The 21,162-nt window shown below is 40.6% G+C and overlaps 1 protein-coding gene across 2 annotated transcripts in view; it reads right to left on the bottom strand.

The window, feature by feature from the left end:
• Window positions 1-11,626, bottom strand: part of TNKS2 (tankyrase 2) — a 71,725-nt gene extending 60,099 nt beyond the window's left edge. For both annotated transcript variants that reach the window (XM_037804261.1, XM_037804262.1), the window contains exon 1: window positions 11,120-11,626. In XM_037804261.1, coding sequence (XP_037660189.1) covers window positions 11,120-11,318 — 199 coding nt within the window. In that variant the 5' untranslated portion in view covers window positions 11,319-11,626. The remainder of the gene's footprint in view (window positions 1-11,119) is intronic.
• Between the last annotated feature and the right edge of the window lie 9,536 nt (window positions 11,627-21,162).

The raw sequence follows: 21,162 nt of genomic DNA, 5'->3' as shown, positions 1-21,162 counted from the left end.
ATATATATATATCAAATTAGAATCATTAAGTATAAGCCATACTAAAATGTTTCTGGATGAAAAATTAAAACAAAGGTTCGACAATTCAAATTCACTTATGAAAAGGTGATCTGAAATGTATCACCGAATAATTTTAATGAGAAAGCCAAACGGTTTCTAATTCCTCGGGTGGTACTAACTTCAGAGAAAGATTATGATATAAGTGACCGAAAGCCTGAAGTTCGAATGTTTCCACTCTACATAGCATTTCTAATTGCAAATATTGTACAGAGTTCTGCATATCAAGTGTGCATACATTTTCAGATGTTCAAAATATGTAACTTAAATGACAAAGCTAACTCTTGCTAGAATCCCTTTCCATATCTATCATGTAATATATTCTGATAAACTGAGGAGACTGTGAAATAGCAACAACAAAAAAGATTTTCTTATAGCTTATATCTGTCTATGTGAATAGAAAGAGGTGACCTAGACAAAACTGAGAAGTCTTCAAAGGAGGCTGTATTTTGTCACTTGCAGAGCAGGAACAACTTCTTTGCAGGTAGGAGGACATGTCCCACAGTTCTGCTGCAATTGCCCTCTCCCCAATATCAAACAAAACAAAAAGAAATTCTGATAAATCATGTATACTGGTTTACAAATTAAACTTTAGTACCAACAAGTTTTAATCTCTTACCATGTCCAGATATTAGCACTTAAAATCTTTTTACAGCTAATTGTGAAATGAAAAGGTTTTCAGGCACATGTTAAAGCAGATGGGGGAGGTGTATGTGTGTGTTGGAGAAAGGGAAAAGGACTACCTTACTCATCCAACATCTCACCAGAATATTCTTAAAACCACCAAGCCTTGATGTAGTTCTTTTAAAACTTGAGTGGGGGTGGAAAGAGAGCAAAGGTATGGTCTTTCCAAGCTTGATGATGTCTGGGGCTGGCCTGATTGCAGATAAAGACCTTTGAAGAGTTAACGGTTTTTTTCTGTTATTGTTGTTATTGTTAGTTATGTTTTAATATTGCTTTGGACTCTGTGGATACAAAGATGAATATCTTTGTATCTTTTTTTCTCCCTACTTACAAAGGGCTGGCACTCTAAGATGTGGATAAATGGGTAAAAGCCAGTAATTTCAATACACTGTAACTGCTATAATAGAGGTTTATATAAAGTACCTCTAGAGCTCAAAGAAGGTTAACATTGAAATTGGGGGTAAGCAGAGAATGAGAAGGACTATCAGAGAAGAGATTACACAGGTGACACCTGAGCTGAGTTTACAGCATAAGGGATTATTAAGCAAATGAGTAGAGAGGTGAGAAAAAAGGGATTATTAAGTGAATGAGGAGAGAGGTTGTGGGGAGGAACTGAGCAAGGGAAGGGCATTCAAGTCCAAGTGGAGGAAACAAAATACACATAGGCAAAGAGGAATTAAAGCACAAATAACTTATAATAGCAAACAGAATGCCAAGATAGGCTCATGTCAAATCAGGAAGAATCTTGTATGTCATGCTAAGGCATCTAAGCTTTGTCCCTTAAACCAGTGTTTTCCACTGTTTTCAGGCAGCAGATTTCAATGAAATTGTATATAAGATTCCAACATATCGCATGTTCAAAACTGCTAAATATCCAGTGCGTCACACATAGTTGGCATTCACAGAGTTGCAAATTAACTCTATTAAATCAATTCAAATAAAAACTATTCTGGTTGAATCCTCCTCCCCTTCACAAATACCCAAAAGTAGATACTCCTCTATGTCTGAGGTACCTCTTAGAAGGTTTGAAAAATATCATTACAACATATCAGTAGCCAATGAAGGATTTGTTTAGAGCAGTGACTCCACTGTATTTGCTTTTTCAGAAAGATCACCCTGGAAATAGTGTGGATAAATGAATTGACTAGGGAGAAAAGGACGGTAGATACATCCTTAAGAGTTTAGATATGAGAAATGAATGGAGTCCATATGAGAAATGATGACAACCAAAATGGATAGTTTATAGTCACACAGCTCATGTGAATAAGATAGGTAATATTCATATGGTTGGTAAAAAGGGTGTACTGTGTAGTCTTTCTTCTACCCCTGTTCTGAGCCTCCCAGTCCCCTTTCTTCTGATTAGTTTTCTTGCATATATTTCCAAAGTTATTTTATGAATGTACAAGAAATTACCTAATATTTCTTTTTTTAAAATGTAATAATTTCTTAGAAATCATTTCAAGTACATAGAATTCTCCTCAATCTCGTTCATGGCTGGATAGTATTTTACTGGTTAGAAGCACCATAGTTGAACCAGTGCCCTTTCTCACAGACAGCTGTTTCCAATCTTTTGACACTGCACACAATGCTGCCAGGAGTAACTAAAGAGAGCGTTAGAAGAGGAAAATCAACAGAAACTGTTGACTTCTTTAATTTGGAAAAAGAGAGAAGAGCTGAGGATGACTATCAGATTTCTGAGATAGAGAATAAACTAGGAGTTTTTATTGAATAAGAAAATTTGTTTGTGTAAATGTTTAGTTTGTGATGTCTGTGGGACAAATGTCCATTAAGTAGAAGGTTTTGTGGATCCTGCAACTCAGGAAACCAGTCTAGGCTGGAAACAGTTGTGAAGTCATCACCATAAAGATGATACTTGAAGCTGTGTATGAAGAGGAATGAGACTGACCAGAGAGTATTAATTTTCTACCTGCTTTGTTGAAAGTGTACATTCTATCAAGGACCAATCCTTTCATACCTTGCACACTGTAGACCTTTTACACTTTCTCTGAAATGTCCTTGATCCTCTTGTTACTGCTCCTCCCACATCCCCATCCATCATCAATCTCTCCCTCTACTAGATCATTCCTAATAGTAAACATGCCCTAAAAATATTCTCCCAGAACATTCTTATTTCTCTGCTCTCCTGCATAATCAAATCTCTAAGAGTTGTCCCCAATTCTTTATGTCCCATTCACTCTTCTCCCGAATTCAATCTGACTTCTTCCTTTAAAATGCTTTCATGAAGGTCACCTACAATCTATACACTGCCAAACCAAAGTGCAAATTTCTGTCATTTGATTAGAACTCTCAGTAATATTCAACAATTGACTACTCCCTCCTTCCTGAAACACTCTTTGCCAAGATTCCTTGACACCTCACTCTCCTGGTTTACTCCATTCTTCCTAAAACACTCTCTCCAAGTTTCCAGGACACACCACTTTCCTGGTTTTCCTCCTGTCTCATTCATTCATTTAACAAATGATCAATAAATGTCTACTATGTTCTAGAGACTTTTCTGGGTGACTGAAAAAACAAACAGCAAATCCCAGCCTTTGAGGCATTTCTTTTCTATGGGAATGGGGGAGATGAGCAATAAATATAAAAAGTTAGTATGTTAGAATGTTATCAGAAAAAGAAGAACAGAATAATGAGTGATCAGGGTGTCCAGTGTGGGAAGGGGATGGGTAGCAATATTAAACAGGGCAGTCACCGTAAGCCTTGTTGAGATGAAGACATTTGATCAAAGATATGAAGAAAATGAGGGTGTTAGCCTTACTGGCCAACAAGAAGGAGACAAGAATAGCTGGATGAGAGCGAGAAAGGGGTAGAGTAGGAGATGAAGTCAGAAGTAGCAAGGACCATATAGAAAGGCTTGAGGGCCACTGTAAGAACTTCGGCGTTTTTACTCTGAGGAAAATGGAGAATTGCTGCACTGATGAGTGACATGATATGACTTACATTTGAAAAGTAACCTCTGGCTGCTATGTTGATACTGGGCCATAGGGGGTTAATGGCAGAAGTAGGTGAGAAATTACATCTTGGATGAGGTGGCAGTAGTTGGAATAATTAGTAGTGGATTCTGGATACTTTGAAGACCGAGTCAACAGCTTCCTGATGGACTAGACAGGTGGGGTGAGAGAAAGAGGAGAGTGGGAGGGAGTAAGGGAGGAGAGGGGGAAGGAGAGAAAGAAGTTACAGATGATCCCAAGGTTTGTGGCCTGAGTAATGGTGCGGTGGAGGTGCCATCAACCAAGATGGGGAAGGCTGTAGATGAAACAGATTTGTGGGAGAAGATGAGGAGTTTAAGTTTTGGACATGTCATACCTTGCAGGGGCTTTGTGCTTCCTCTATCAGATTTCTAAAATGTTGGAATTTCTCAAGACTCAGTTCTCTACCCACTTTTTCCCTTCTTAAGTGATCTCCTCTACACCTATGGCTTTAGATGTCATCTAGATACACAATCCCCAAATTTAAATCTCCAGGCTAGACTTCTCCCAGGATGAATTCCAGACTGTTACTTGACAGATCTTCACCTGCATATTTCAAAGGCATTTCAAACTCCTAATCCAATCACCAGTACCTCCAGCCTGGACTACTGCAAAAGTCTCCAAAGCGGGCCTCTCATGTCTACTTTTGTCCCCAATGATCTTTTAAAAACAATATTATACCCCTGTTAAAATAAGTTATTGGTTTCCACTGAAATTCTTAGAATAAAACTCACACAGCTGTGGCTGACAAAGCTTCTGCATGAACTTGCCCTATCCTACTTCTCTAGCACTCATTTCATACCACTCTTTCCTCTCCCAAGGAGGATCTAGATTTCCTTCAATTCATCAACTATGCCAAAAATGCTTCAGGGACTTGGTACATGTTGCCCTTCTGCTTAGAATGCTTGTCTCCTGCTCTTTTAACTCAAACCTCTACTCAAAGTCTAGTCTGTTTAAATGTCACCAGCTTAAAGAGGCCATCCCTGAGCATCCTCTCTAAAGCAGTCCATTCAGCCCAACCACATTATTTTCTATCTTAACATTTTGCTATTTAGTCTCTCTCCTCACATCCCAGCAGAAAATAAACTCCATTTTATAAAAGCAGAAATTTTTGTCTCTGTTGTTCACAGCAGTATCCCCTGGCACTTATCAAAATTTGTAACTAATCTTTACTTATCTCCTGGACACTTATGTTTTATAAAGGACAGTAGCCATGTCTATCTTAGTTCATCATTACTTCCCCAGTGTCCTTCACATAGCAATCTGTTGATAAATATTTGCTGAATTAATACATCATGGCACAAGAAAAGAAGCCTGAGAAGTAAAACTAAGAAAGAATGGCACTGCAGAAACCAAGTAGGAAAATATCAAGGAAGGAAAGGCCAAACCTATTATCACTACATCAGGACTTGAGTCTTCCATATTACTGCCCACAGGAAGCAAGAAGCCCCTATGAGGAAATGCTTTTAGGACTCCTTAAATTGGAGAGTAAGAGAAAAAGAATCAGAATAAAGACAAATGAGTAAAGGTACATCTTCCTTTGCAAAGTTACTCAATGTACCCAAGTACTTTTAGAAGATACATCCCTATCAGTGGTAATTAGCACAGCTGAAGTAATCAAAATAGTGACTCACAAGCTAACTCGACCAAAAAGGAGAGTGAATTGGGCACAGAAATAGCCCAGAAACAGAACATCTAGTTGTCACAAGAGTGTTACCTAGGAAGATGTTTGTTCTACACGGTCAGTGATCTAGCTGAAGAAAGATCAAGTGTAACCTTTTGTCAAAGTATCACTGGGAAGAGAAGAGAGGTGTGTAACTGTAGAGATGGATTCAATGCTGACTTTTATGATTAAATACTGAAATTGAGAATTTAGCTGAGGGGGAGATATGGGTAGAATAGGTCAAGTTATTGTACCTATATAGTTACCCACAGTCTAAGACACAAATGACCTCTACTTCAGTGAGTTTTTATCAACATGGTTCCCTTGGCCATTAAAATGTCTGAGACTGCTCTGGAGACTCACAGCAGAGATCAGGTTTTCAAAGTCATATTATCAAGATTATCATATGAGAATAGAGGTCACACTGCTGTAGAGACAGTAGATGAAGAATCTGAGATTTTGAATGCCACTTCTTGGCACTAAAGAAATTATATGGAGGGGGCCAGTAGGCAGCTATTTAAAATTTAAAGTATCCCATTGTTGAGAGTTTGGTGAAACATTTAAACTTAAGACGCTTCCCAAACCCTGAGGGCTAATCCCTGATGAAATCCCTATTCTTATGGTCTCAATAGTTCAAGGCTCTTCTGTTAAGTACCCATTTCTTGGAGAAAAGTAGCTTTGCAGAGTACATTCTGATCATGTTCTCAATGGACAGGGAGAACATGAATAGGCGTGTTCTTTTATTCAATGCCAATCTCCATATCCTAAGGATCTCTTTACAAAGGAATCAGTAGCCTAAAGTTAGTATCACAGCTAAGCAGGACACACAAATCTTCCATTATAATTATGGAATACCATCCATCTTCAAAACTGCTCTACATGTGAAAATCTTGATGAAATCAAACACTAAATTTGAATTTACTATAAAGCACCAAAGGAAACAGCTTTTTAGGAAGGTAGATTTGCTGATCAATAAACTTTGTTACTTAATGGCAAGCATCGTGTCTTTTTCACTTCTGTCTGGCATATAGGACGGTGTGATAAGTATTTGTTTAATGAATGTCTAATGCTTTGTTGGAATAGGTCGTTGTTGGAGTAAGTCACTAAGCAAAGGACCCTCAGAGAGAATATGGAGTTGTCAATTCGTGACCACTGAGAAAAGCCATTTAATTTCCCTCTTGTCAAGTTCCATTAACATCTAGGTGCCACTAATTTCAACAGTCCCAGGAACTGTCTTGACAATCATGACTACTGTTAACAGTATCATATTTTGCAGTATACTGGAAACATGCTTTCATTTCTGAATGGCTTCCAAAAAGTTGTAAGGCAGTTGAAATCCTACACAGAAATCAACTTAGACTCAGGGAGTTCCACTGAATGCTACTCCCTCCCCTCTTTTAAGGTCCAAACATGAAAGGGACCACCGAAGACCCAATCTAAAGATAAGCTGGTGTTACATAGGGATTTCAGAAACAGAAAATGTCAACTAATGCCATGAAAGAGAAATATCCTGTGGTCTGAAAAATGGGAACATATAATCAAGCAGCTTTCAACTTTGACTTATATAGCCAGGGACTCTTATCAACAGATTTTTCTGAGAGACATCATTTTACACTTCTTATTTACTATTAAATTTAGTTTACTAACTCCCAGAAAAGGTGTTTTCCACATACACTTGTTTAGAATGAGGAATCTGGGGGATAAGGCTTTGTCCCTCACAATCTGGGAAAAATACACTGTCTGGACAGACTAAGAGAAACTTGCAAAGGAAAACACCATGGCCTCTATGGTAACGTAATGCTGACAATCTGAATGGAGAAGTATTGGAATGAGTCCTCCAAACCTAGTTAGTATTGAAGTCAACTGCCTACCTCTAGGTCCAACAAAGGCTAATAAAAAAGATTTAGCTCAAGTCTTGATAAAATGATGAAAGAAAAATTCTCTTTTAGGTGGCCCTGAATACACAGGTCTTTATTTAATATTAGGGGTTTCTGCTGATGGAAGATTTAATTATGTCCTATAGCAAAAACCAAACCTGGAAACAATAATCTATAATTGTAGTCCTAGGTAGGGAATGTGGATACATTATGTGCACCTTACATATTTATGATGTTGGCTTACAGCCAAAAGAATGAAATACAATTGAAAGATTACTGGAGGTTTTCAACACCACCATTCTGGGAAAGGATATGAATGACAATCAAAACAAAAGCTGTTTTACCTTGACTAGCTGAGTTGTCAAAACCTTCAATTACATCACTAGGGGAATCATTCCACTTTCTTGAACCAGTGAAATTCTCACCTGCTGGTTTCTCCCACCCTATGCAGAAATCCATTCTATAAGTTCTCTGAAAGATGCCAAATCAGCTATACCTTGGATATCTCCAGCCAGCTCCTTGGCTGAACAGATTATTAAAGGCAGTCTGATTCCTGAAAACCTTCTACCTACTGTTCCTAGTTCGTGCAGAAGCCACACAAATCCCATCCACTTACTCCTTTATATGAAGTCTCCCACATATGTGAGTACAGTAACATGGTCTAACCTTAATCTTCTTTTATCTCCAGAATAAGCAACTCTAATTTTCATATCTGTTGCTTGTATAACAAATTTCAAATGTTCTAATTTCTCTTCCCTCCTCTGAATAAAATTCCCTCATATCCAATTCATACAATTGAATATAATAATCTAAGTTTAGCCTGACAGGTCCAATGTACATGGAGTTACTTCCCATGACCTGAGTGGCATACTATAAATACAGCCCTGAAGTGTTACCTTATTTAGCTAGAACTCCACAATCCAAGTTCTTTTTCAACTTGTTTTTCTCCATAATGTATCATATATATCATCTTTTTCCACCATCAACATCCCTGAACTCCTTGAACCTAATATAAGATTTTACATTTTTCTCTACTGAATAATATCTTTCTCCACCACCCAAAGAATATTTAAGATTCTCAAGTTGTGTAATTCTTACCATCCCCCCTTCCTGAGTTCTAAAATTCTAGGGCATGCTATGTATTTCTTTCCTTTGCTAATGGACACCAAGATGACTTTCTCCCAAAGTTTCTGTTATCGGTTCTTCATTTTTCAGAAATAAGTACAGAGAAGCAGTTTCCTTCAGTGAAATTTGTTGTTTTCTAGATTACAGTGTCAAGAATTTAAGATGCTATTGCTTTTAGCAACATTAGAGCTGCAGGTTCCCTACTATCAACTTGCCACGACAAGTTTTGCGATGTATTAAAAAAGAAATTACTCTTAACTGGTGTGTGTAGGTGGAATGGGGTGGGGTGGGGAAGAGGAAACAATTTTCAGATTAATTTTTCTCAGAAGAAATGACTTCTTAAATCCCCCTTATCTAGAAGAAAAGGGTGTAATCTAGTTCAATAACAAAAAACACCTAATGGAGGAAAAATTCCTGTTAAGTTTTATGTTGATTACCTTTTTCATTAATAGAACATAACTTCCTTGAGGCTGGCAACTGATCATTCTTTTAACTAAACTGAACATTCTGGATGAAAAAAACAGACCACATTTTTCTAAACTGTTTTTCTATAGTGATTCATTTTATGTGGTCTGCAAAAATCTCACATTCCTAATGTTCCTTGGGAAATCAAAGCAAAACAACCAAAAACATATCCCCCCAAGAAAACCTCCAAATTTTAAATGACTAAAAATTTAAAGACTATTTTTTTTCACAGCATACTTTGTATGTACAAACACAAGAAACTGCTTGCACATTGACATAAGTGATAATTATCAACAAGATTATAAAAGGTATTTTTGGTACAGTATGAAAAAATGCAGCTGGATGCACTTATTTAAAAATTAAGAAAACAGGTTCTCAATCAATCTAATAATTTAGAATGAATTTACAAAGCTGATTTTTTAAAAAAATCTCATATACCTGGGCTTAAATGCAGGACTTTTAACACTTCTGGTTGAATGTGTAGATCCCTTATCAATTTTTATTTCATTAATCTTATAACCTGTACCTGATAATTTGGGTCAATTGTGGTGATGGGTTGGTTCTAAAGGTTCTTAAATACTAAGTTTTACATTTCAGTCTGAACAAACAACATGAAATCTATGTAAAAGGTGCCTTGAAATGTTGGGAAAGAACTGGGGGTGGGGTGGGGGACAGAGTCAATGAAGACGCTAATCCCATAACCTTAAACCTCTAAATACTATTTTCAGATACGAACTTTTCAACACACGAACTCTTGAAAGGAAGCAACTAAAATCTTCCTTGGTTATTTTTATCCAATAGATCAAGTGAACAGAATCCAAGTAACATTATTCTTTGGATTATGTATCAGTTGGTTGTGAGTTTGCCAAATCATTTGTTTAAACGTTGATTACATGATCAAATAGGACAATTTAAATCAGCTGAGCTAAGGCAGCAGTAACCACCAAAATTTCAGGCACAATGACTAAAGAGGTGAGATTTGACTTGAGGACTTTTCTTCCTTTCCTTTCCATTGCCCACCAGCTGTTTCTAATCTACCACCAACAGTCCACCAAATCTTTCCTCAGAGGCCCCACAATGGGAATCCAACAAAGGTGCAACTGATCAAGAAAGCATACCCCCTGTTATTATTTACATTTTAAAATGGGACCAGGTTAAAGTAAACAAAGCTTCAACTGGTACAAAGTGTAAAAGCAATGTCTGTGACCCAAAAGAATTAGATTGCTTAAAAACGTATGCTTCTGTTTTTTAAAAATATCATCTTAAGCAATCATGTAATACAGGAAACCAAAACAAACAAACAACAAAAAACACACAGAAAAACCCAGGATTATCAGTAGTATGAGAACCTACTCCCACTTTTAATCACACTCAGCTCACTTGGGGTTAGAGATAGTCACAATATTTCCTCAAAGTGAAATGTATAAATGCTATATGGAAATAAGCGGAGTGTCCCCACTCTGGTTCTTTTAAATTCTTCAATTAAATTTAATATGCTTAGATGTAAAGTGAACCTAATAAATATTAAAAGAAAGTAATTTAAACGACCTAAATCTCAGAATGGGGCACAGTTAGTCCCAAACTAAACTCGAGACTCAATCTCAAGTGCCTGCACCATCTTTCCTCTCAACTTACTACTTTCCACCCCAACTTGTGTGTGCGTGGTAGAGACACCTCCACCCAGCCTAAATTAGATCTCAAGTCCCCAAATCTTGCCTGTTTTCAGTTCCAGTCTCTCCAGAACCTTGCTAATAATTGGCTATTCTGATAAAGCAATGAACACCAATGTGTCAATGGCCAATAGATACTGTCCCTAAATTACATCCTTGCATTTACAAAGGTCCTTAAGACTTTTAACCCAGAGAATTGATAAATCATACTGGAACTTATCAGAAAAACGATAGCTTTTGGAGACAACTTGCCTTTCAAATCACAGGTCTACTACTCCTACTCTTTCTTGAGTGTAGGGCCTTTTAGGGTAGGAAGACCGGAAGTCGGTACAAGCACTTATATTGTAAAACTAAACAAAGCAAAAACACAAAACCAAAAAAACTTCCAGTGAGTGCGATACGCTCGTCTTCTACCCCCAATCTCCTCAATGCTCATTCGACAAGAGTGAGCTCTCCGGGACCGGAGTCCTTAGGAGAAAAGGCCGGGAGCAGAAAAGCCCTGTGTTTGGTTTCATGGCCTGCGAGCCCGGAGCCCCGCGCAGAGATGCAGGTGGTATCCCGAGCGAGCTAGAAAACGCTGGCTTCGGTTACCTGCTGCGAAGTGGAGCGGGGTGGACTTCCTGCCTGCCGTGTCACGGCTGTTCACCTTCTCGGGCGTCACCAATCTCTTGACTCGCTCCACGTCCCCGTTGCGGCAAGCCTCGAACAACTCGCGAGCAGCAGGCTCCACAGCCTCAGCTGCCACGCCCGAGCAGGCCGCGCCCCCGCCGGCGCAGCGGCGGCCCAACATGATCTTGGTCGCCGCCGCCGCTGCCGCTGCCGCCGCCACCAGCACCAGCGCCAGCAACAGTAGCAGAAGCCCCGGCCCCGCGAGCAAGAGGGCGAGGCCCTCGGGAGAAGACGCGCTCAGGGCCTGGGTCTCTCGGTTCCCTGCTGTCTCCGGCCCCGCTGCAGTCCCATGGCTGCGCCGCCACGCGCCCCCTGCCCGGCCCCGCGCCCCTGGGCTACCCAGCAGCGGCCAAGGCAGCGCGAACTCGCTCCCGAGCCCTGAAGCGACGCGGCAGCGGAAGCTGGCACAACCTCTCCAGCCAGCTCCAGCGAGCCCTGAAGTGCACGTTGACGTCGAGCTTGCGCGTGCGCAGTGACCGCAGACCGGCCGGGCGGATTTCAAGGGACCAGTGCCTCGCAGAGGGGGTTGTGGGAAATGTGAAGCGAGACGCAGTGGCGGGGCGAACGGGGTTTTCTATCCACCGCCGTCTTTGCGGTGGATTTTACTGAACCTTAAAGACCGTGTTTATTGTCTTTTTTAATGCATGAACTTTCTGAGTTGAAGTTCTTTACTATGATTACACTGAAAAAAGAGCATTTGAAAGTATTGCCGCGACCTAGGGATCTTATATATTCTTTTGGAAGTTTTAGTGTGGAAAATTTCCATTTTTTCAACTTCTACAATCCCTTTCTCTCGAAAGGTTTTGCATTTTCTTTTCTACATCTTTCTTTCCCCCGCAACTGCATTTTTGTTGTTTCCTGTAGGCCACATCTCAGAAAGTAATGAATTGCTCTTCACTTGATGAAAAGTTTGGATGAGCTGCCCCAAGATAATTTAAAGGAAATTAGGATAGCAATGAAAGTTTATTCCAATTCTAAATTAATACTTAGGAGGCATGGCTCTGATTTATTACTCTTTCCACAATTATTAGCTCAGGACCGACTAGCAGGCCCATGCGTAGATCAGTATTGTATGGGTCGTGGCTGTAGTTTGGATATCCTCGGCAAACACGCCGCCCAAAAAAAATTTTTCTGAGTTTAATTTTTTTTCTGTGACCGACAAACCCAAGAAAAATAATTAATTTAGACACTTAAGGTAATGATATATAATCATTCCCCAAATGATAGATTTGCTTCAAAAAGAGGCGAATTTGAAAAGGAGGTATACTTAGACAAAATGATACATGTTGACCTTTGGAAGCTGACACCATTTCCCCCCTGTGCTTCTTAGCCTGCTTTTCAGGAAATCCAGTTTTTGCATGGGAGTGTGAGTCACTACTGTGCCGCAAGAGAGAACTGCGCTTTATATTTAAGCATATAAATATGTAATTATTTATGTACAAAATAATATATTTAGTATAAATTTGTTGTGTATTAATAAAATGAATACCTATGAACCCACCTAACACTAGAACACTACCAATATCTTTGTGTGTATTATTACTGTGGAGACCCAGGGTCAGGGCTCCCTCCATGCTGAGAGTAAGTCGCTGCATGTAGCTGCCTACATGAGTGGGACAGGAGTTAAAGGTAAACAGACCTCCTGAAGGAGGAAAGAATGTACAGATGGTATCGTAAACCATTTATCTTGTAAAGAATTGGAATTCCCCTCCCATGTTTATAACAAATCTCAAGAGCCCTGTGTCATGAGACCCTGCTGAAACTCTGTTCTCATACACTATGGGATATTTTTGTCTTAAACACCTATAAGCTGCCCCCTGCACTCCTGCCTTTGTGGAGAGCTGACTTCCCAAATGGCTGCCACCAGGAAAAATCTTCTCCTGTTCATAAGTCATAATAAAACTCATGTCTGACCCTATGCCTAGCGTATTCTTTGGTTTTGGGGTTGTGCCAACCCAAGTCCTTCAAGAACTGGGTTGGAACAATTAATGCTTCTCCATCTCCTACCCTTGCCAAATATATCTCCAATTTTTATGATTTCATTTATTAATTTGTATTTATCATTCCCTTGCCATGTGTCTATGCCTAAAGAATATACTGTTCAGTTTTGCTTGTTTTTGTGCTTTATAAAAATGTAGGTCTTTGTCATCTTTTTTTGCTTAAGGAAACGTTATGACTCATGCAGGCATTTTCATTACTTTACAGTCTTGCATTGTGGGAATATACCAAAAATTTACAATCCTACTGGACATTTGGGTCATTTCCAATTTTTTGTTATTATGAAAAATGGTATTATGAACATTCTTACACATTGTCCTGGTACATTTGTGCAAGAATTTAGTATGAGTGGCTTTGAAACTTTTTTGACCACTACTCATAATAATAAATGCAGTTGATGCCTTCCACCAGTGAATACGCTCACATAAATGAAAACAAAAGGTTCATAAAAAAATGAAACAATATTCATCTCTCCAGTGTTGAAAAAAATACTATTGTGACTCAGTAAATGGATTACAGAACTCACTGAAGAGTTGTGACCCAAGGTTTGAAAAACACTGCAGGAATGGAGTACCTAGGAGTGGAATTGTTGAGTCATAGGGAAGGTGAATGTTCATTTTACATGGTAATGCCAACTTGCTTTTTAAAGAGATTGTTGTACTGTATATGCAGACCAGCAATATGTAGGATTTTTTGTTGATCGCTGCTCTCATCTGGCAGTGTCATCTGAATTTTTCCAATAATCTATGTGTAAAATGGTATCTCAAAGAGGCCTTAGTCTGTGGTTTTTAAAATAGCAAATTAAGTTGAGTATCTTTTCATGTTTATGGTCTATTTGTATTTCCTCTATGGTAAAATGCCTATTCATGTCATTTGCCAATTTTTCTATTGGCTTGTTTGCTTTTTCCTATTGATTTGTAGGAGTTCTTTATATTCTGTATACTAATACTTTGTCAGTTACGTGTGTTAAAAATATCTTGTCCATGTTTGTAGTTTGTTTGTTAACCTTCCCCATGAAAAGAAGTCTCAATTTTAATATAGTTGAATTTATAACTCTTTTTTTCTGGAGTTTGTGTGTGTTTAAGAAATTCTCACTTGCCCCCAAATCATAAAGATAGTCTTTAAACCAAAGTTTAAAGTTTTGACTTTTATATTTAAGTCTTTAATCCTTCTGGACTTGATTTTGGGGTATTCAATTTCCTTTCTTTTTTTCCCTCATATGGATAACAAATTGCCCTAACACCATTTATCAAGTACTCCCTCTTTTTGGAAGTGGGCAGAAGTATCATATTAAGCTTCCATACATTCATGAGTCTGTTTCTGGACTTCACTTCCTTCCAGTGTTTGATTTATATATCCAGTATCATACCATCTTAATTAAAATACAGCTTTAATAAATTTTTATATCTGGTAGTTCAAATTTCTCACTTTCTTCATCTTTGCTTTTCTTGAGATTTTGCTCTTCCATATAAATTTTGGAATCAGAGTCTCAAATTCCTTGAAAACCACTTTGGGATTTTGATTAGATTTGCATTCAATTTTAGAACAATTTGAGGAGAATTGCTATCTTGAGGATATTGAGTCCTTTCATACTTGAACATGATAGATATATCTCTTCATTTATTTAGCTCTTCCTTAATGAATTTCAATAAATTTTTATAATATCCTTTGTAAAGGTCTTGCACATCCTAGTTTTGTTGCTATTATAAATGATATATATATATATATATATATATATATATATATATATATATATCATATATATATTATTGTGATTGTTCACCCATGGATCCAAAGCGTACAATCAGTTGCTCCCAGTACCATCATACAGCTGTGCATCCATCAACACAATTAATTTTTTCCAATTTTTAGAACATTTTCATTATTCCAGAAAAGAAGTAGACAAAAAAGGAATTCAAATTCTCCCATATCCCTAACCAGCTCCCCTCCATTGTTGACTCATGTATTGGTATAGTACATTTGTTACTGTTGATGAAAGAATGTTAAAATACTACTAACTGTAGTATATAGCTGGCAATAGGTATATTTTTTCCCTATATGCCCCTCTATTATTAACGTTTAGTTATACTATCATACATTTGTTCTGGTTCATGAAAGAGATTTCTAATATTTGTACAGTTAATCAGGACATTGCCAACCACAAGGTTCAGTTTTATACATTCCCATCTTTTAACCTCCAACTTTCCTTCTGGTGACATACGTGACTCTGAGCTTCCCCTTTCTACCCCATTCACGACCATTCAGTACTGTTAGTTATTCCCACAATGTGCTACCATCACCTCTGTTCATTTCCAAACATTTAAGTTCACCCTAGTTGAACATTTTGCTCATAATAAGCAACTGCTCCCCACTCGTTAGGCTCGTTCTATATCCTGGTGACCTATATTTCATGTCTATGAGTTTACATATTATATTTAGTTCCTATCAGTGAGACGCTGCAATATGTGTCCTTATGTGTCTGGCTTATTTCACTCAATATAGTGCCCTCAAGGTTTCTTCATCAACCCATTTTTTTAAGATGGTTTTGTTCACACACCATACATTCCATCCTAAGTAAACAATCGATGGTTCCCTGTATAGTCACATATTTATGTATTCACCACCCTCACCACTATCTATATGAGGAATTTCCATTTCTTCCACAAAGGAGGAAGAAGAGTCAAAGAAGGTAGAGAGACAAAAGAAAAAGAAAAAAGAGAGAAAAAAAGCGAAAAAAAGCATGACAGCTAGGAAGCAACAAAAGAAAAATTACATTAAACTGAAGTAGAATAGTCAGACAACATTACCAATGCCAAGGGTCCCATACTGTTCCCTTATGCCCCCCTCTTATATACATTTAGCCTTGGTATATTGCCTTTGTTACATTAAAGGAAGTATAATACAATGTTTCTATTAATTATAGTCTCTAGTTTACATTGATTGTGTTTTTCCCCCAATACCTCCCTATTTTTAACACCTTGCAAGGTTGACATTCATTTGTTCTCCCTCACGAAGAAAACATATTTGTACATTTTATCACAATTGTTGAACACTCTAAGTTTCACTGAGTTATACAATTCCAGTATTTATCTTCCCTCTTTCCTTCTGGTGTCCCACATGCTCCTAACCTTCCTCTTTCAACCATACTCAGAGTCATCTTTGTTCAGTGTACATACATTGGTGTGCTACCATCACCCAAAATTGTGTTCCAAACTTCTCACTCCTGTCTTTTCCTATCTGTCTGTAGTGCTCCCTTTAGTATTTCCTGTAGAGCAGGTACCTTGTTCACAAACTCTGTTATTTTCTGTTTGCCAGAGAATATTTTGAACTCTCTCTCACATGTGAAGGATGGTTTTGCCGGATATAGGATTCTTGGTTGGTGGTTTTCTTCTGTCAGTATCTTAAATATATCACACCACTTCCTTCTTGCCTCCATGGTTTCTGCTGAGAAATCTGCACATAGTCTTATCAAGCTTTCTTTGTATGTGATGGATCGCTTTTCTCTTGCTGCTTTCAGGATTCTCTCTTTGTCTTTGACATTTGATAATCTGGTTATTAAGTGTCTTGGCATAGGCCTATTCAGATCTATTCTGTTTGGGGTACACTGTACTTCTTGGATCTGTAATTTTATGTCTTTCATAAGAGATGGGAAATTTTCATTGGTTATTTCCTCTATTATTGCTTCTGCCCCTTTTCCATTCTCTTCTCCTTCTGGGACACCCATGACATATACATTCCTGCATTTTGTGTTGTCCTTCAATTCCCGGAGATGTTGCTCATATATTTCCATTCTTTTCTCTATCTGTTCTTTTGTGTGTAGGCTTTCAGGTATCTTGTTCTTCAGTTCCTGAGTGTTTTCTTCTGCCTCTTGAGATCTGCTGTTGTATGTCTCCATTGTGTCTTTCATCTCTTGTGTTGTGCCTTTCATTTCCATAGATTCTGCCAGTTGTTTTTTCGAACTTTCGATTTCTACCTTATGTACACCCAGTGTTTTCTTTATAGCCTTCATCTCTTTTGCCATATCTTCCCTAAACTTTTTGAGTTGGTTTAGCATTAGTTGTTTAAATTCCTGTATCTCAGTTGAAGTGTAAGTTTGTTCCTTTGACTGGGCCATAACTTCATTTTTGTTCGTGTATGTTGTAGTTTTTTGTTGTCTAGACATCTGGTTTCCTTGGTTACTCCAATCAGGTTTTCTCAGACCAGAAAAGGCTCAGGTTTCAGAAGGAGGCAAATGTATCAGGTCTCCCTGAGGGTGTGTCTTAGACAATTGATACACCCTTTGAGGCCTCAAGGCACTGTGCTTTTCTGCCCAGCCTGTCACTCCCAACTGGTGTAAGGAGGTGTGGCCTGTGGCTGTTTTCCCCAGGCTCTGGGGTCTGGTTCTGAATGGAAAGCAGGTAGTAGATCTGGGCACCACCTCTTTCCTCTTAGGGAACATATGCCCCCTAGGGAGTTTTCATTTGTATATAAATAGGTTCTTTGTCTCTCTGACTTTGCTATCACCACCCATGTCTGGGTCAGAGTGCTGTGAGCTGAAAATGGCTGAGGCTTTCTCTACTGCAGAGCACTGCAAGCTGAAAACGGCTGAGGTTTTCTCCACTGAGCTGCTCAGGTTGAGAGAGAGAAAAAGGGACAGAAAGAACCCTTTCAGAGTCAGTCCACAGCCCCCAGTTTCACCCATTGGCCAGAGATAGCACCCAGTCCTCTGGGCTCCACCTCCCAAGACAGAGAAGTTCCCTAGCTTTTCAAGGTGAGTCATCACTAAAAGCCTCTGTCTGCTTGTTGGAGATTTGCAGCTTGCACTAATCAGTCCACGTTTGCCAATTAAAACCCCAGTTGGAGCTGGACTGAGGTATATTCACTTGTTCAGAGAGTGCTGCTCTGTATCACAGCGAGGCTTTGCAGTTTGGGCTGCCGCGGGGAAGGGGGCTCAGTTTCTACTCAACGGATTCCATGCTGCGATCTCAGGCATTCCTCCCAATTCAGGTTGGTGCACTGTGTGTGGACAGTCACACCTGTCCCCCAGCAGTTATTTCAGATTATTTACTAGTTGTTCCTGGTTGTTTATTAGTTGCTCCAGAGGAACTAGCTAGCTTCCACTCCTCTCTATGCCACCATCTTCTTCTGTCTCCAATATATTTTTTAGAAGTATGGTTTATCAAACTACTGTAAAAAGGCACTTGGAGACATTTTTATATAGACTGGATATTAGATGATATTAAGATATTAACATTAATTTGGCTAGGTTAATATGTTAAAATGATGTTCATTGTGGTACAAAGAAAAGGACTTTCTTAGAAATGCATGCTAAAATATTTATTGGTGAGTTACATGTGTTTTGTTTGTTTGTTTGTTTGTTTGTTTTAGAACTCTCAAGAGATTTATTTTAAGGAATTGGCTCACAATGGGAAGTCCACAATGGGTAGGGCAGGCTGCTGGCAGGCTGGAAAATCAGCAGGAGATGCTGCTGCAGTCTTGAGGCAGAATTTCTGCTCCTGAAAGCCTGCTTTGCTCTTAAGGTCAACTGACTGGAGGAGGCCTACCCACATTATCAAGGGTGATTACGTTAAGGATATCAGATGGTTGTAGGTATTAACCACATCTATAAAATACTACCCTGGCAACACCTAGATCAGTGTTTGATTCAATAACTCAGTACTATTGCCCAGACAGGAGAACCCAAACTAACCATCACAGGTAGAAACCATCTCTCCACCCCGCATCCCAGAGTTCGCCAGGTGGAGAACTTGCCCTCTTTAAGTCTGGTTTCCATGGTAAATCCTGGAGCAGACTGTGTGGCTCCCACTTCTCCCTGGTACTTTGGTCAAATGAAAAGCTGCAGCAAGGCCAGGGACCTGCACTTCCTTTCTCCCCGAAAGAGGTAGCCCCCATGCATCTGCTTGCCCAGATCTGCCCACTTCAGGGAAGAAAGTGATGTGGCCACCGCAATGCCTGTGGGCCTATGAGGTGGCCTAGGAGGGTCTGGTGGCTCCCTTGACCAGGCTCAAGGGAAATCCCACTGCGGGCAAGTTGAAACTTGGTCATATTAATTGACCAATGGCCCCAAGGAGTCATCCCCTAATCTGGGGGTGACCTGTCAGCAAGGGTAAAAAAACACCAATTGTGCTTGCCCAAGTAACCCAGTGTGACTCGCTAGCAAGAAGGATGCTCCTGAAAGGCCCCCAAATCCAGCAGGTTAGTCTGGTGCTGCATGGCCCGGCCTGGCCTTCAGGCATGCCACTGCTCAGAGCCCTCTTGGCAGGTCTAGGACAGCTCCTTGACTCCCGGGGACATAGCCAGGCCTCTCATTCTTCCACCCCACCCTGGTTTCACAGATGCCTTGGACCCTCTCCTCTGGAAGGGCTGGTTGGGGTGCACAACCCTTCATAGTGCAGCTTGTCCACCCTGGCCATGGGCTGAGGTTGCAGAGTGCCAGAACAAAGCAGGGACACATAGGCTTTGGGGGTGCTCAGACTGGGTGGGAATGCTGGGCTCCCATTCGGCAACTCCCCTGATCCCCTGACCTTTCCTCATCTGCCTAATGTGAAGAACAAACACAACTTGTCCCAAGGGTGGCCAGAAGTTTCAATGAGAGGTTGATTGAGGCATCAGGTCCTGTGCTGGCACCTGCCTCAGGGTCCCATGGTGGGGTGCGCTGGCTCGTGGTTCCCCCTTAGGCTCCCATGGAGGGGTGTACTGGCCCAGGATCCCAGTCCATCTGTGCAGCTGAATCACCTGCGGAGCTTTCCTGAACCAGGACAGTGCCCCAGACTGGGTTCCAGCTCAAGGCAGTGAACAGGCCAGGGAGATGGCCTAAACAGAGAAGGGCAGCTTTTGGGGATCTTTTGAGTTTTAAAAACAAGTTCAGTGCTTTCTAGTTCTTTGGAATCTCTTCCACAGCTTTGCATTCTTTAGCAAAGTTAATTACATAAAACAACAGGGCTGGGATGTTGGTGACGCTCAGTCATGGGCCCACTGGGCTGGACATGATCCTGGGGACTGCACAGCAGATGAGCAGCTTCTAGGCCCCAGTCTAGCCCTGGTCCCAGCAATAGGGGCTGGGCCACAGGGCAAGGGCCCAGGGGCAGCAGGCCGGGTGCTAGACAGACAGGATGTGCCCATTCAAGTCTATTTGTTTGTGTAAGACAGAACAGTACAATCTGTTGGACACTGGGATGAACACTGCAGTTATCAGAGGGCAGGGAGGGGCAGGGCAAGGCATCTGAACTTAGTTATAAATGTCAACTCTTCCCTTATCCAGTGGGGCAGAAATAAAAGTTACATGATCACCACTGATTCAGATTAGAGGGGATAGTGAGCTGGGGCCTCAGCATGAGGCCAATGTCAGTACAGAGATTTGGACTGGTCAGCACAACAAAGCCTCAAGCCTGCTGGCCAGCACCACAGATGCAGGGCAGGCAGCATGGGTAGGCAGACAGCTGGCCAGGGAAGGAGACAGGCTTTTCCTGCCTGGGAGCCTGCCTGCCAGCACCTCTTCTCCCACTGCAGGCCAGGACTCCTTCCCCCACTGCAAGGCCAGGAGGATGCCAAGGGCTGGCCCTAGAACAGAAAGCCCTAGCCGGAAGGACCGGAATTACTGAGGCCAAGCCTGTCCTTGCTATTCCTTTTCACCTTCCACTCTAGACTGGTGGGTGCAGCACTGCCAGGGCATTCTCTGATGACTGCTGGGACACTGAGGCCACACTGGGAGTGACTCTGCCCCCACTGCTACTTTGGAAGGCAGTGAGGCAGCAAGGGGCTCTGGGGGACAAGAGTGGAAGATGCCAGAAGCACATGGTGTATGCCCGCAGTTTGCTGCAAGCACAGTTTTCTAGCACTGACGCAGCCTCTCCCATCACTGCCTGGAGCCCCACCAGACACAGGACAGCCCACGCCACCCCAAAGGCCAGGCAGCCGTGATGTCACAGTCCATGGCCTCTGTTTTTGCATCTGGCCAGGACTCAGGC

This window comes from Choloepus didactylus, chromosome 15, assembly GCF_015220235.1.
Source record: "Choloepus didactylus isolate mChoDid1 chromosome 15, mChoDid1.pri, whole genome shotgun sequence".
Classification (NCBI taxonomy): Eukaryota; Metazoa; Chordata; class Mammalia; order Pilosa; family Megalonychidae; genus Choloepus; species Choloepus didactylus.
This window is presented reverse-complemented; position numbering and strand designations above follow the sequence as displayed.